At 45.8% G+C, this 17166-nt stretch overlaps 3 protein-coding genes across 3 annotated transcripts in view; 2 read left to right on the top strand and 1 right to left on the bottom strand.

Annotated features, from left to right (window-relative positions):
• Positions 1–8: 8 nt before the first annotated feature.
• LOC111069369 (ATP-binding cassette sub-family F member 1) lies at positions 9–3086 on the bottom strand. The gene is given in 3 exon segments (XM_041594535.1): positions 9–1798; positions 1889–2340; positions 2372–3086. Coding segments are annotated over 3 exon segments (2730 nt in total). The 5' UTR covers positions 3034–3086; the 3' UTR covers positions 9–182.
• A 1168-nt stretch (positions 3087–4254) lies between these two features.
• Positions 4255–17166, top strand: part of LOC111069327 (tyrosine-protein phosphatase 10D) — a 56911-nt gene continuing 43999 nt past the window's right edge. The window contains 2 exon segments of the mRNA XM_041594511.1: positions 4255–4354; positions 13294–13387. The gene's annotated coding sequence lies outside the window, so the exon portion shown is untranslated.
• Positions 4772–8189, top strand: LOC111069334 (circadian locomoter output cycles protein kaput). The gene is made up of 2 exons (XM_022359356.2): positions 4772–6196; positions 6256–8189. The coding sequence occupies exons 1-2, from the start codon at positions 4772–4774 to the stop codon at positions 7231–7233; spliced, it is 2403 nt and encodes an 800-aa protein (XP_022215048.2). The 3' UTR covers positions 7234–8189.

Genomic DNA, 17166 nt, shown 5'->3' with positions numbered 1-17166 from the left:
TTCTTTTTTTGTTTGTTGTCTCACAATTTGTTAATTGTTTATTTATATATGGTATAAAAAGGCTAACTAGCGGATAATCCATTAACAATGCGGCATAATCAACAGAGAGAGGGGCCATGGCCAGCAGGGACTAGGCTTGAGACACACGATTGAAGCGGGAGAGAGGGGTAAGGGCCGGCCGGCTATTGCAGCACCGCTGCATTGGCCACTACACTGGGATTGTTGACGATCTCGCCGAGCGAGTCGAGCACCTCCTTGCGGTAGTCATCGAACTCGCCATCAATCTCGTTGATTGTCTGATCCTCAATCACGTACAGAGTGCAGCCCGTTTCGCGTATCAGTCGCTCGTCGTGGGAGACTATAATGACGCCACCCTCGTACTCGTTGATGGCCTCGGCCAACGCATCGATGCTCTCAATATCCAGATTATTGGTGGGCTCATCCAGAATGAGCACATCGGGCGCACTGAGGCAGAGCTCGGCGAGGGCAACGCGCGCCTTCTGACCACCGGACAGATCCTTCATTTTGATGGTGTGGGCATGGCTGACCAGGCCAAAGGAGCCCAGTGCCTTGCGCGCCTTCTCGTGCGGCAGATTGAAGAGCCGCTGCAGATATTCGGCAGCCGACTCCTCGGCCGTCAGATGCTCACCCGAATGCTGATCAAAGCGTCCCACATGCAGGCGATGATTCTTGCGCTGCTCCCCCTGCTGAGGCTCCAGTTCACCGAGCAGCAGCTTGAGGAACGTTGATTTGCCGACGCCATTGGGCCCGACAATGGCCACACGGCTGCTCAGATCTATGCCAAAATCGGCCTTAATGAACAGCGGCTTGTGGCCGTCAAAGGCGAACGTAATGTTGTGCACACCCAGAATGGGGGGCTGCAGCTGCGAGGGCTCCGGGAAACGGAACTTGACAATGTACTCCTTGGGGCGGGCGAGCAGCTCCTGGGGGCCCTCATCCTCGTCCTTTTGCTGCTTAGTTTTGTTCTTCTCCTGCTTGCGGGTGAGCGTCTCCTTTTGCTTCTTCTCGGCCGCCTTCTTCGACTGGCCGTGGGCCTTGAGCTCGCGCAAACGCTTCTCCTGCTTCTCGTACTCCTTGTTCATCTCGCGCCGCTTCTGCACGTACATCTTCTTGAACATGGAATAGTTGCCCTTGTAGTACTGCAGCTTCTTCAGGTCCAGGTGGATGATCTCGTTGCAGACATTGTCGAGGAAACTCTGGTCGTGGGAGACAATCAGCAGGGTCTTCTTCCAGCCCTGCAGATAATTGTCCAGCCAGATGACGGCATTCAGATCCAAATGATTTGTCGGCTCATCGAGCATCAGCAGCGTGGGCTCCAGATACAGAGCCCTCGCCAGCGAGACGCGCATCCTCCAGCCACCCGAGAACTTGTTGGTGGGACGATCCTGCATCTCCTTGCTGAACCCAAGACCCGCCAATATACGCCGTGCCCGGGCCTCCGCTGAGTAGGCGCCAATGGCCTTTAGCTCCGCAAAGATGTCGTTCAGCTCCTCCTGGACGCTCATGTCGCCGTCGGCAAACTGCTTTTCCAGCTCTTCGCATTTCTTCAGCGTCTGTGTGCGACGCACATCGGCCTCGAGTATCGTCTCGATGGCCGTCTTGTCGGTGGCCACCACCTCCTGCTCGCAGAGCAGCACATCAATGTTGGGCGGTATGGCGAAGGCACGTGTCGCTATGTGACGCAGCAGCGTTGTCTTGCCATGTCCATTGGGTCCCACCAGGCCATAGCGACGGCCATGGGCAATCAGTAGATTGGCATTCACAAACAGATCGTTGCCTGGCACCAGACAAAAAAAGATAGAGACAGAGAGATAGAAAGTAATCAGTAATTGGAGATCCTGAAAACAAAAACAAAATGTTGACTCACCTTTTGCTGATATTGTGAAATTCTCAATTTTAATATCCACTGCATGCTCGAGGGCCGCCTGCTGGCCAGCGGTTTTTTGCACCTGCGACATCGTAAAGTTATTATCCAAATCCGAGTGTCCGGCGCCGCCCTTTTTGGTCATCAGCTCCATTTGGCGTTCGTATTCCTGCTGTTTCTTTTGTTTCTTCTTCTCCTTGTGGGTGAGCTTCTTCTCTTTGGCCTCTGAGGGCTCTTCGCTGGATTTGCGTGTGGCCTCCTCCGCCTCCCCATCCGATTCGGGCTCTGCGTCAGCCACCGGTTCGGGCTCCACCACAGTGACGGGCGGCGGCACCGCCACCACTTCGGGTTCCTTGAGTGAAACGGCAGCTATTTTCTCAACGAGAATCTCAGTGGCTTTTCTCCTCTTTCACCTCCTTTTCGGGCTCATCCTCGAGCTTCTCTTCGTCCTCTTCCTCGTCCTCGCTGATGGACAATTTTCTCGGCTGCTTCTTGTTCGATTTCTTGGCTGCTGCGTTTGGCTCCTCCACTGCATCCAGAGCATCTGCATCCTCCTCTTCATCGTCGTCGCTCATGTCGAATTTGTTCCTTTGCTGTTGCTTTTTCTTGGACTTTTTGGCCGAGGGCTTGGCTATCATCTGTGGCGCCTCCTCCTCGTCATCGTCGTCCTCATCCAGCTGGAGGTCGAGCTCCGCCTCATCGTCACTGAAGTCATCGGCCACCTTCTTCTTGTTCTTTTTATTCTTCTTGCCCTGAGGCTGCTTTTTGGCCGGGGCCCTGGCCTCAGCAGCTGCCGCATCCTCGTCATCGTCCTCATCATCATTTCGCGCTGGAGGTTTGGCAGCGCTCTTCAATGGCTTCTCATCCTCATCGCTCCAGTCGTCGTTCCGCTTGCCCTTCTTACCCTTCTTTGCACCCTTCTTTGGCTGCTTGGAGGAGGCCACACTTTCCAGATCCTCGGCATCCCTGTTGTTGCCACCACTTACCTTGCCTGGTGGCTGCTCCTCGTCGCTGGAGTCGCCACCGCCACGTTTACCCTTCTTGCCAGCCTTCTTGTTAGTCTGCTTTTTCTCGTGGACAACCACTTTCTCGGGCTGCTCGTCGTCGTCATCGAAGCGCTCCTTCTTCTTTCCCTTGGTTTTGGACATATCTATGGTGCGGGGGGGTGGTTCGCAGGATTAGCAGACTCGTAACAAGGATTCGCCTTTGGGAAATCCGTAGCTTCAGCTTCAGCGATTTCACGTGCACAGCTGGCAGAAAGTTGGGGATGGGATGTTAAATATTGACATGTATATCGATACATCTTTTTTTTTTATTGATAGTGGTGTCTAGAGGAACCATCGAGGGCACTATCGATAGTATCGATATTTTACTGCTAGCCCTATCATGATAGTATCGAGCTACAGTCGTTGCGCTTTTGAAATGTTTGGATAGTGTGGAAAGTTGCACAACAATGCTGCTAATTCATTTTCATGTTGCTGAATGAGAGCAAATTTTGAAAAACCACCACGATTTGAGAGCGAATAATATCGATATTTTTGTACGATAAATGGAGTTTGGCGGTCATTTTCAAATGAAAATGATAATTAATAATTATCTGAGCCCGATACTATCACGATAGTATCGATTGTTGTTTTCCAAACATTCAAAACTACCGATGTCTTGAATTATTCAAACTCTATTTAATTATGTTCATTTACAATTATATTAATGAAGAACACCACCACACAAAAATATCATTTTGTTTGTGATTCATACCCTACTCAACACTAGTGGAACATCGCTGTGTAGTTGCTATGTAGACTGCCACACAGAAATGTAATTGACACAGTGGCGTGATATACCAGAAAATACCGCAGAGCCAATGCATTAGAGCAGTGCAGTCTCGTCCAGCAAAACATATCGCATATCATCGATCGATATATCGAAAACGCAACCACAAATGTCGTCGTGCGCTACATAATTGTTTAATAAACAATTAATCACTTAATATAAACAAAACCAGTGCGAATAGTGGTATATGTGTGATGTAAAAATAAACGCAGCTCAAATTGTCATACGGCAGCGGGATACAGACAGAGCAAAGCAAAGCGAAGCACACTTACCTCACTCACCTACGACGATCCACAACAACAACAAACATAATATTAGCAGCAACAGCAACAACAACAACAAATAACGTAAATTCGCAACGCAATCAAAAAATACAACAAAAACCAAGAAATAAATAATAATAAATAAATTAAAAATAACAACAACAATACTAAAATAGAGCGGAAAAATACGGAATAGAATAATTCCCTGCTGAGGGGAAATAAACAGTAATTAAAAAAAAAAAAAGAGAAAACATATGTACAACGTTGCGTGAGAGAGAGTGACTTTTGATGGTGAGCGCGCGCGACAGTGCGAGCGAGCGAGAGCGAGAGAGGGTCGTAGGCAAAGGTGGTTAGCCATAACAACAACAACAACATCACGACAGCATAAGCGAGACCTTGAAAACTTTAAAGAAAAGCAAAAAAAATATATATTTATATGTATGTATGTATATATGCATAGATATATCAAATATTAAAAACTAATAAAAGAGCAAACATCGTGAGAGAGAGAGAGAGAGAGCCAGCGGCAGCAGCAGTACCAGTACCAGTACCAGTGGAAGTAGGGAGTGCGAGTGCGAGTGAGAGAACACTCCCCCATCCTGTTATGGAGAGTGACGATTTCCATTTTCCGCAAGGCGCCAATTAGCGAATGGGAAACGGGGTAACGGTGGAAAACCATAAGAACGTTTCAATCAAAAGCAAGGCAAAAACAATTTACACACACACTAATACACCGACACCAGCTCACACACACACACACACACGTACACACATAATAGTAACGTGCGCAATGGCCGCAGCAGAGACAGCAACAGCCGCAGCCGCCGTCGACGTCGCAACAACAGCAGCAGCCGCGGCAACGGCAGCATTGGGCTCCTCCGGCTCAGGAGCGGCATCGACGGCCGCCTCGGAGGCAGCCAATGGCCGAGAGGCTCGTAATCTAGCCGAAAAACAGCGGCGGGACAAGCTGAATGCCAGCATCCAGGAGCTGGCTACGATGGTGCCACATGCAGCCGAATCCTCCCGCCGCCTGGACAAAACGGCCGTCCTGCGTTTCGCCACCCACGGCCTGCGGCTGCAGTATGTGTTTGGCAAGTCGGCCACACGACGGCGGCGGATAGTCTGTCTGAAGGGTGTCTCGTCGCAGGACACATCCGGCGGCAGTGCAGCGCCGACCGCCACCCAGAATCCCAGTCTCCATTTGACGGACACACTGATGCAGCTGCTCGACAGCTGCTTCATCACCATCACCTGCAATGGCCAGATCGTGCTGGTCTCCTCCAGCGTTGAGCAGCTGCTGGGCCACTGCCAGTCGGATTTGTATGGCCAGAATCTGTTGCAGATCACCCACCCGGATGACCAGGCCCTGCTCCGACAGCAGCTCATTCCACGCGACATCGAGACGCTGTTCTATCAGCAGCGCCAGACGACGCCCTCGCAGAAGCGCCAGCGGCAGCAGCAGCACCGCTCCACATCCACATCGGCCTCCGTTTCGGGCAGCGATGTGGAGGAGGATGTCGATGAGGCGGACCCGGAACCGGATCCCGAGAACGAGAACGAGGAGATGCCACCAGATGACCAAGGCTGCGAAGAGCTCTATCCACGTCGCAGCCCCAGCCCCCGTACCATTGCCCATCTGGCGGCCATAGACGAGAGGCTACGCTCGGATCGGCGCTGCTTCACCATCCGGGTGGCGCGCGCCTCCACCCGCGCCGAGGCCAGCCGCCAGTACGAGCTGGTGAAGATCGATGGCTGTTTCCGGCGCAGCGATTCCTCGCTGACGGGCGGTGCGGCCGCCAATTATCCCATTGTCTCGCAGCTGATCCGCAGATCGCGCAACAACAACATGCTCGCTGCGGCTGCAGTAGCAGCGGCGGCAGCGGCCGAGGCGACGGCAGCGGCCATCACCGGTTGCCTGCCCCAGCACGATGCCATTGCCCAGGCGGCCCTGCATGGCATCAGTGGCAACGACATTGTCCTGGTGGCCATGGCCCGTGTGCTACGCGAGGATCGGCATCGGGATCGCGATCGCGATCGGGACCGCGATCATCGCGTCCGTGCCGAGTCGCCCGAATGCGAGGACTTTGGCTCCAGTCTGCTCTACCGCCAGCCGGAACCGTACCAGCTGGAGTATCGGACGCGCCACCTCATCGACGGCAGCATCATTGACTGTGATCAAAGGATTGGCCTTGTGGCCGGCTACATGAAGGATGAGGTAACAATCGTTACCCCAATCGAGGCTGCGAGTTCTATTAACCGCTCGAATTTTTGCAGGTGCGAAATCTCAGTCCCTTCTGCTTTATGCATCTGGACGATGTCCGCTGGGTGATTGTGGCCCTGAGGCAGATGTACGACTGCAACAGCGACTATGGCGAGAGCTGCTACCGTCTGCTGTCGCGCAACGGGCGCTTCATCTACCTGCATACGAAGGGATTTCTGGAGATTGATCGCGGCAGCAACAAGGTGCACTCGTTCCTGTGCGTCAATACGCTGCTGGACGAGGAGGCCGGCCGCCAGAGGGTGCAGGAGATGAAGAACAAGTTCTCGACCATCATCAAGGCGGACGTGCCGACGCAGAGCAGCAGTCCGGATCTGCCCGCCTCACAGGCGCCCCAGCAGCTGGAACGGATTGTCCTGTACCTCATTGAGAATCTGCAGAAGAGCGTCGAGTCAGAGTCCGGCGGTGTACAGCCGATGGACACCAGCATGCTGGACGATGGCTACAGCTCACCGGCCTCCTCATCGGCCACCATGCTCACCCTGGAGGAGATGGCGCCATCGCCCACGCAATCCCAGTCGCAGAATCAACTGGCCCTGGTGCCGCCCGCACCCAGCTCTGTGAAGAATTCCATCTCCAAATCGGTGAGTGTGGTCAATGTGACGGCAGCCCGCAAGTTTCTCTATCAGCGGGAGCAGCAGGAGCAGTTGCAGCTGCAGCGGGACCAATGCATCCTCTCGTCCGGCACTGGGGTCATCCGACAACTGAGCAGTTGCCTGAGCGAAACGGAAACCAGCTCGATGCTCTCACCCGCGAGCAGTGTCAGCGGTGATATACCGGATACACCGGATCCCAATAGCAATACTCCGCCTCCCTCCCATCTGCAATCGCCTGTACCGCAAACCCTGTCCCAATCCCAGTCCCCCTCCCCGTCACCGATCCCTGCTACGGTGAGGCCCAGTGTGCTTCACAGGTCGCCGGCCACGCCCACCAGCACACAGCTGAGGGCGGCATTGACGAGTACGGCTCAATGACCGGACGGATGAGTTGGTGATGGAGTGGCACGACGCAGAAGGAGCAGGAGGCGGCGCCGACGATGGCGGCGTCGTAATAGATCCATGTCCAGTGTTGTGAAATGCTTGTTTGCCTTCCAAGTGAAAAGAAACGAAAAACTTTGTTAGCATCGTTATGTAATAATTAATAATAGTGTATATATCTGTATGTATGTATGTATCAGCCGTAGTGTATGCATGAGCGTATGTGTGTGTGTGTGTGTGTGTGTGTGTCTTTCGAGTCCAGTGTTCGGTTCCAGTAACCCTCGCTCGCTCGCTCCCTCCCCCCTCCTACGCCTAATAACTACTCATTAACAGTTAGAGCATCGATTGATGCCAATCGATCCACAGATAACAATCGCCTATCGCTATAGCAAACCATCACACCACCCCCATCCACAGCCATCATCCATTTCACTCTAACCCACGTCCGAAGCCTGGCTTCAGAGAGCAATTTCAAAGCAATACTCATCCGAACACTGAGAGAGTGAGAGCGAACAATCCAATAGAGAGAGAGAGAAAGGGCAGGTGTTGATGGATGGTGTGTGTTGTTGTTGTTGTTGGGTGGAGGGGGGGTGTTAGCGATCAGGCGGTGTGTGGGAGAGAGACATGCAGTGAAAAAAAGTTCCCTATATCGGATTGTCTGCCCCATGGATGCAGTTGAATTAAATTTTTGCCATACAACAAGCAGCAGCAAAGTGCGTTTCGTGCTCCGAATATATTTTAATACCCTGTAAAATTTTAATTTCCTATTTTTACCCATAAATGTACGCATAAAATGCAGCAAAAAAAAAAAAAAAAAACGGATACAGTGGATATAGCGACTCGTCAAACAAATGGTCCGAGTCAATATACCCCCTCTGCATGGCCACCATGCCAGCAATTCCCATGGGGCCATTTCACAGTGTGCATATCTCAAAATTGAGTCTTGCTTCCAATTCCATTATCGCAACAAATCGACGACGACTTTGTTGTATACGAAAGTGAAACTAATAAAGCAATAAACATAATTAATTAATTTGTAATTCTCAATGTTGTACGAAATGTTGTATGTTGCGTTATTGAAATTGAGAACAGGGCTGATTTTCGTACTCTCTTCCCTTCGCTTCCCTTTTCCCCACAAATGCGTTATCAAAGCCTTTGCCATTGTCCTTGGGGGAGAGCGAGAGAGCGTTCTTATCAGATTTGGTGGTTTCTTTTTTCTGTATGCTCTTTTTTTGGAAGTGTTTAGTTTGGGGGGGTGTGGAGGGGAGGGGTATGTGAAATGTGCTTTGTCAGGGCCACGTTTATTGTTTATTGTTTTTATTTGATTTTGTTTTTGTTTGATAGCGAAATTCAATGTTAATAGATATTCTTCTTATATAATTAATAATACTTTTCATCCATATGTAAACTAAATACTTTTTTTGTGTAGCTCAATTTATTCATCTGTTTATTAATTTTTTTTGATTACTTTTTAGTTTAGAGCGTTTCCCGTAATTAGAATATTAGTTTCCAATGCGAATCGTACGATCGATCCCGTGGTGCGGGTACGGGTACGGAGTTGTGCTCTTTAAACACTTTTCGGTTTTAAAAAAAAACACACTTGAATTTTTTTTTTTTTTTCTGTTTGGTTTGCCTTTTTTTTGGTTGCGCTGTCGTAAAAGATTTTGGTCGAAATAATTGTAGAACGTGTCGGAACGGTGAAAATCGATGTAATAATATTGTGTAATGTCGTTTATTTTTTTTTTAGGAACTTTGCTAAATTGTAGCAATTAAAGCATAGCCTGTAATTAACAATAATTATCATAAACAACAATTCACACAGATGAAACGTTAATAAACAATATATTATAAATAAATACATATCATGCGACTTTCAAATCACATTATTCAATTTGAATTCTCTCAAAGCCCGCCTCGAAATATATGTAGCTTGGCGATGTATCGATACCCAGCCATCGACAAAGGCAACTCTGAGCGAGGCGAGTTCGCGCAGTTGACTGCTGATGCGTGGGGGGCTCAACATTTGAAATCTAAGTTGGCGCGTTTTGACGGGTTTTCAGATCGACTCAAGAAATACAAATCAGCCAAATAAATATAGGTACACATTAACTCTATTAGACAATAATAACAAAGAAGTCCAAGAATTTGTTTTCGTCTTCCCACTCACATCGCTTGCATCTAGACAGATGGATTGGTTGGTGGTGGTGGGGGGTTGAACTCTGGCGCCTTGGAGCGACAGCTCGGCTGGTGGAGATTACAAAAAAAAAACATTAGCATGCACTTTCCATTGGCCACATTTATGCTTACATTTTGCGAAAAATAATTTTTCTCATCAGCTGTAAGCTTATGCCAAGCGGCTGTGGCATCCACCAGGAGCTGTTGCTCGTCGCTGACTATGGTGCCATTGACGCGCATGTATTGAATTTGAAAGTTTAGGAAGCGGCTGCGGAATCTATTGAGAGTTGGTTTGGCCTTGAACGCGCCGGAGTTTAAGCGACTGAAATAATTCGGCATTATTTTTGTAAAAAATAAATATTTTTCTGTTTTGTTATTTCGATGTTTATTGAATACGAGTTAATGTTTGAATGAATTGAAAGTGTTCAGGAAACATCTACATCTACTTTTGACTTTGTAAGAGGCTAATCTATCTCTTCGTTGAGTATAAATGGAAATGTAAGGCTGGAAAAGCAAAACATTAGTAGCCATTGCTATTGCCATTGGTGAAAACCGACGCGCCAATAAACAAGAATCGGTATCGTTTTTCAAACAAGCATGCATCGATTTTCCAGTTAAGCACATGGTGGAATAATAGTAGGTGGGGAAAACAGAGCAAGTGGGCCGCACTATTTGAGTTATTTACCACGCAACAGAGACTGCAAACTAGTGCTGCCAGATCAAAAAATAGTTCCCATTCGAGCCCATACTTGCAGCGCAAAAATGAGTCGGAGAGAGTTTTGAGTGCTCTCTTTCGACTGTGTCATGGCAAGGTATAGCCCCCGTATTAAAACGGCCAAGCTTTTTTTAAGGGCCTCGTACAAAAATCACCCTGACTAAATATACCATGGGTGCACGTTGTGTTATGTGGTGAGGTGCGATTTTTCCTGGAAAGCTCGGATTTTGTGACGTCACACCTCAACTTCAAGCTCAAAGCTTCGAACGTGCAAAAGAAACGGCCTTGCCGCCCCCAAACGTGAACGGGCCGCGGACATGGAAGCACAGAAGTAGTGTCGAATTTTTGTTCGAAATTCACAAAATTTGCGCTCTGCTGTTACCGCCGTCGTCGTTGTCCGGTCCGTCCCGCCACCGCCACCGTCGCCGCCAACGTCTCTTGACGGTGTTTATGCGAGTGTGTATGTTTAAGGCGCGCGCGTTGTGTGTGTTCGTGTTGGTACGTTTTTTGTTGTTGTTTTCTTCTTCAGCGGGGCAACGGTTTACCACAAAAATGTTTTGAACGCAAAAATCTACAAAAAATTGTGGTCAAATAATATTGGTGTGTGGTGTGTGTGTGTTGTGTGTGTTTGTTGAACCCCCAGCATGTCGCGAGACGGTTAAGACAACCTGGTTTTTTGGCCCGTTAATACATGAATCATTTTGTTGTGGTTGTTGTGCATTGGAAAATGTAAGAAACGAAACGCTGAATTAAGCTTAAAGTAAAAGCAGAAACTGAGAGTTGTTTTCTTTTATTTTTTTTTTTTTGGTTCAGACTGGTGTATGTGTGTGTGTGTGTTCCACAGTGCGTCGCAGCAGCGGGCAATAGCAGCAGCCACAGCAACAACAATAACAAAAGCAGCGACACCTACGCAACCCGGCGGCAAACGGCGTCGTCAGTCGTTTTTTTTGGCATGCCGTTGCTTTCTCTCGCGACCACCCTGTCCCTCCCGCCTCACTGACCGACCTCACCCACTCTCACTGCCATTTGCACAGCATCCAACCCATCCTCCACCTCCTCCTGCACACCTTCTCGCCCATCGCCCACAACCAGCGCGTTTTAAGCAATTTTCTCTCACCGTCTCACCGTCTGTCTCTCCTTCTCTCTGTCTGCCCCTGTGTTTCATGAGTTGTGTGTGCGTGCGTGCGTGCGTATGTGTGTGTGTGTGCTTGAATTTGAATGAAAATTTCTCCACTTCCTGTGTCTCTTGGTTGTTGTTGGTTTTTGGTAATTGAAGAAATGCCGAAAGCACAATCCATGAACTTTTTATGAATGATAAATAATCCATAATAATGGTACATGGAAACATGCAGAAACTTGTCCGTCTCCTCTGTCTGTTCTGTCTGTCCCACATTCAGGTTGTGAGACAGCAACGGAAAGATCGGAGGAGAGAGAGAGAGCCCCTTTGCAGATTCCGTTGCCTTATATGGGAGTCCATAGTAGGATAGTCATAGCTGGGGTTCCATTGAAGCATTAGTACATAGGTTTCAAGTTCCTGTTGATGCTGAAAGAATGCCATACCTCTTGTAAAGACAATAACACCAAGGTGCATAGAGAGAGAGAGAGAGACAGAGAGAGCGCACACAAATAAAACTTGTTTCAGTTTTTGTTTTGTTTTAATGAGCTTTTGTGGGTAGATTTTTATTGTTTTTTTTTACCGCACTTCATAGCTAAACAATGCTCTGGCTCTCGCTAGCTCTCTCTCTCTCTCTCTTTGTGGGTCCCCCAGTTGAGATCCAAAAGATCAATCAGTGCCGTAATCAATGCAATCTTCCACCTCTGGCAATGCCATCTCAAGCTGCTCTCACTCACTCTCTGTGCGGTTGGGCTCTCAACAGAAAACTTAAGTTGAAGGTCTTTTTGTTGTTGTTTGTTTTTTAGCATGGCGACAACAACCACAACAACAACAAGTAAAAGCTAAGCACGACCCTAGGCCACACTTCACAAAACGAAGGAAAAGAAGAGACCTGGTTTTAAGGCAAACCGAAGACGAAGATACCCTGCACAGATCACGCGATCTAGGTCAAATACAAAGGGGAATATTTAATGGTTATGATCCAACTAATTGGGGATTTGAATGCTTGAGGGCTTAGAAAACAAATTGAAATAAACTAAACTAAAATAAGAGCAGTTTTTTTTTTGTTGCATAGAAGCAAGTCTTTTGATTGTTCTGATCTCTCAAACTTACATGTACATATGTATGTATGTACATATGTATGTATGCATTTCGTGCCAGGTCCAAGTTTTTGATGAAAATCATATGACCCTCTTTGGCTCTGCAAAGTGTATACCCTTGCAAAACTGGTTTTTGCTTTTAGTGTTTTAATTATTTGTTTATTTTATATACTTACTTATACTTGTGTGTTTCATTTTTTTTTTGCATTTAAATATTTCATAAAAGCAAAGCTTTCGCTGACGTCAGCCAAAGATTGAAGGTGTTGCTGGGAGGAAAGGGCGGTGCAGAGGTGGAGGTGTGGCGTGGTGCGTGCACTTCCATTAACAATTTCTGTGTGCAAAAAGAGGGTGGAGGGGATTCTACACACACACCAAAAACACAGATAAAGAGAGGAAGAGAGAGATAACTGATCGTAAGGCTGAAGCTTGGCAGGCAGAGAGAGAAACGTCTGCGTCGGCGCAACCGTAACCAAAGCTAACCAAAGCTCAGCTTGAAATCTGTTTTTTTGTTGCTCTCTTTTGCTCTCGCGCTCTCTCCTTTACCATTACCTCATTGCAAGCCTCTCTTTTGCAGACAGCCCCCCCGAAAAAAAACCTATTTATAAATTAAATTCAACTAAAAATAAAAACAAATTCCTCAAATAATGCATTTAATAAAAGTAAAAACTAAACTCGTGCTGAAAATGCCAAAGATTGAAAGAAACTAAGAAGCGAAACAATTCAGAGAGTCAACAAAAGCAAGAGCAACAGCAACAGCTACCCAGAGAGAGAGAGAGAGCCACAGAAGAGAGGCGACAGACAGCAGCAGCAGCAACAAAAAAAGCCACAACGACGGCCACAAAATGTTGTACCAGCTAAGCAAAGCAACAACTAGAATTCGACTCAAAAGACAAAAAACAACACAAAAACAACAGCAGCAGCGCCCCGCAGAAACATCAACGTGCAACAACAGAAGCAGCAGCAACAACAACAACAACAACAAGAAAAGCGGTTGAACAACATTTATGGCTATGGACTTTAGCATTTCTGGCAGCATTTATCATTCAGGTAAGCCATACGATTCCACAAGACAGAAGAACTCTTCAACAAATCTACGGATATAATTCTTACTAGATGTGGGGGAAAAAGCAAACATGTTGAGACTTAATCTGTATTATTTTCTTAGCCATGAAATATTATATGAAATCACAAAACTCTTGCCAAAATCGATAAAGAAGTTTAGATTTAAAATTTCACTTGAAACTTTATTTTAAAAATAAAAACAATGGCTAAGTAATGCAACTTTAAAAACGGATAATTTTATTGGTGCCAACCACTGAAATAATGCACGTGACGCAGCAGCAGGGCCTTTTCCCAAGCACAATAGATAGGAGCGTGCCGACCTCTGATCTAATTCCACTGAAATAAACTTAAACAATTTTTCGTAATAAAATATATATGTAACATTTTAACAGCGAGTCAATGTCATTCGCATCACCTTATCATCTTATTTAAATGAAACATTTTCTTAGAAATTGTACCCCAATATGAACCAAAATAACAAAGTCTTCCAGGCTGTTATCATCATCTGTTAATATATTCTCCTTCGATTTTATTTTGGAAACCCACACACAGAAACACAAACCACTCTCATTCTCAAACTTTATTGAAATCTTCGTTGAAATAATTTTTTTGTATGTATATTTTTGCGATTAGTATTGCGGGAATGCAAAACTTGTTTATTCTTCTTCCATGAATTAACATATCACACAAATACATTTATTTAATTAGCTTTCAACTTTTTCCAGAAACAAATTTTTAGTACACAAACAACAAAAAATTAAACATTATGTGAAAACAAAAAACAAACAGTTATCTATGAGAGTGGAGTGGAGTGGTGTCTGCTCGCTCTCCCTTCCAACCCCTTGCTATGGAAATCAGAACTTCTTCTGCCGCTGCCGCTGCTGCTGCTGCAGCTCTATTCTTTTGCTTTTCAGTGTCTCTTTGTGTGTCTGTATTTCCCATGTTAATTAAATTCAATTATTTCGCATCGTGTTTTTGGTTTCTCGCTCACTCACACGCACACCCGCATCCGCATCCGCATATCCGCATCAAAGCTCTTGCGTTGGCCTTGAAGACAGAGAGACAAAGAGACGGAGAGTGAGAGACATTCATCAGCAGTCTTGCATTCTTTCACACTTGTCTGAAGCAGCGAAAGAAAAGAAGGAGAGGCATACTAGAGGGAGAGAGAGTAGGAAGACTAATAGATGTATTCGTGGATGCAAGGATCCCCCAAGAAAAAACCTCACTCAACCTGTATCGTACTTTTTTGAGTCCCATCATCATTGGCGTTGAATTTTCCCATGGAATCTAATTGGTATTATTTCTGTTATTATACATTTTTATTTCCAGTTGAAAGTCCTCTATAGAATTACGATATATGCATGTACATATGTATATCTAGTGGTGCATACAAGTATCTTCCGTATTGTTTAATTTCTGTGGGGAAATATCATCTATAGAAATTATACAGTGAACTATTCAATTGATTTTTCGTGTTGTATCGATGAAATTTTTGCTGTTTTTCCCATCAAGAAAATACATTGCCCAATTGGTTACTCGTTTTGCACGTTTCAAATTTTGTTGGGGGGTGTGGGGCCAACTATTTTTATTGTCTACAATAGGCAGAGCCATCGAAAACCCTCTCTCTCTGTATCGATGAATGAATCTGCTCTCCTCTTATTACTGGTATTTTTACATCAATCGAATATGAGATCCGGTCGTCAATTGGTCAGGGCTTGGCATCCAAAGATTCACTTTTATGTTGACAAAATCGCTGACGTGTAACGTGGCACCAAGGGGGCGGCAGCCCACTCCCTTTTTTTTTTTAACAGAAACCTGTTGCTCTTTGGAATCGATTTCAATTTCAATTTCGATTTCGATCGAAGGGGAGGGATCTATCCCTCCCTCTATCGCCATTCCAACGTTCTAGTTATTTGCTTTAGCTGTTTATTTATTTCTCTTAAATATTCCGACATTAAGTCACATGCAAAAAAATATTATTTACTTGGGTGACAAAAAATGTACTCGGAAAAGTCACGTCTTGCAGTAGTATTCTCTATTAACCATAAATGAAGGGGGAGTACCCCATGCAGCCATATATCGTTATACACCCTTCAGGGCTTTCACATGATCTTCAAACGTTGCTGGGAAATAGGGGGTCATCAGAGTAAAATTTAAATGCAAATCCAGCAAACATTTCATCGATTCAACACGAAAAATCAATTGGAGAGGGCGCGCAAAAAAAGTTAAGGGGATAATTCTATGGATGATATTTCGATAGGAACACAAAAATATATTAACACGATTCCATAGTCGTCCTTAAGCTAAAACCGATAATTTGCCAGGAGAATCCAACATAAAACCGAACCCCATCTTTGTACCAAAAAACTCAATCGAATATCCCTTAAATTGTGCCCGAAACAGAAAAATTACCAATCAGATTCCATGGAAAAATTCAACGCAAAAGCCGACCGTAAATGAAGCGCAAAATGAGGCTTAAAGAAAAACAATTATCATTGCAGCAAGGCTGAACGCCGCCTCCCATGCTGTGGCAATTAAATGCAGGGGCATGAATCCTCCGCAGATGCCGCAGTTGCAGATAACACACCAAGTGCCACACCACACCCATTTCGTGTTCTTCTGCATGGTGGCACGTGGCACAACCGTAACAAAAATCTCTACTGATGAAACGCAGGAAAAAGGAGAAATAAAGGAGAGGAGGAAAAGAAGGCAAAACTTAGCGAGGAGAGAAGCAATAAGGAGGCCAAAATTAATGTCTCTTTAGACAGAATGAAGGGGGAAAAAAAACCAATCGAAAAAAATAGCAACAGTGTCCCAACCGATAGGCCAATCAAATGCAATCCCCGCCGTACCAAAAGGTACACCTACAAAATGGCACATCAAATGAAGTTGAAAATAACACTTCTTGCAGACTGACTAATTGTAGCATTATGTGAATCAACAACTCGCATATGAGTGGTGCCCAGTGAGTCATTGTGTGAATCAAAAGTGAATGGCAGCTGAAAGCAATCTTTAAATGATGTTATTAAGGCTTAAAGCAGACTCAAATTGCTGGCTTGTACTTAAAACACCTCGCCAAAAAATGAAAGAAAGAATCTTGGTATTAGAATCAAAAATAAAAAAATAAAAAAAATAAAATAAACAAATAAAAATCCATCTTACAAAGATTGAAACTCATGGAAATCTCACATCCACATCTACATCCACATCCTCTCCCCATGAACCCGAGCAGACGCATTGATTCGAGTATTTGCCAGATCTTTGCAGAAATACTCTAAAAATAGTATCTGTCGACAACAAATTTGTTGATGGCTTTCCACGCCCTGTGTTCCACACTCACTCCATCAAAAACATCAAACGGCAACAAGATGCTGCCAGCAAATGCCGGAAATGCAACATCAAATTGCAACAAGCTAAAGAAAATCAAAGAAAAACCAAAAAAGGAAAACATTTTCCTGTTTGATTGGCGCAAAAGGCGTAAAACTGCTATATAAAGCAACGCTACCGTATCATCGACACGATCAGTTATCGGCTATCGCAAGTGCAAGCAACTCTGAAGACAAAACAGGTTCGGCTTGGGAAAGGAACAAAAAAGGAAGAAACGAAAGGAACGTTGCTCTCGTGAGGAGTTTCCTCCTTATGCTTCGAGGGTGACTTTTTCACTCTTCCAAATAAATGTACATACACAGAGCTATATACATATATTCGATTGCGTGTGTGTGTGTGGGACACATTAATATTTAGTTTACTGCTGCAGTAGCCAT

Source organism: Drosophila obscura, unplaced genomic scaffold, assembly GCF_018151105.1.
Source record: "Drosophila obscura isolate BZ-5 IFL unplaced genomic scaffold, ASM1815110v1 contig_29, whole genome shotgun sequence".
Classification (NCBI taxonomy): domain Eukaryota; kingdom Metazoa; phylum Arthropoda; class Insecta; order Diptera; family Drosophilidae; genus Drosophila; species Drosophila obscura.
The sequence above is the reverse complement of the archived record's forward strand: the minus strand, read 5'-3'. Positions and strand labels throughout refer to the sequence as shown.

What these genes read in the sequence shown, in the direction of transcription:
- LOC111069334 (XM_022359356.2), top strand. Translation starts at nt 4,772, where the DNA reads ATGGCCGCAGCAGAGACAGCAACAGCCGCAGCCGCCGTCGACGTCGCA. An exon ending in CCGGCTACATGAAGGATGAG is followed by an intron (nt 6,197 to 6,255) that starts GTAACAATCGTT and finishes GAATTTTTGCAG; the next exon opens with GTGCGAAATCTCAGTCCCTT.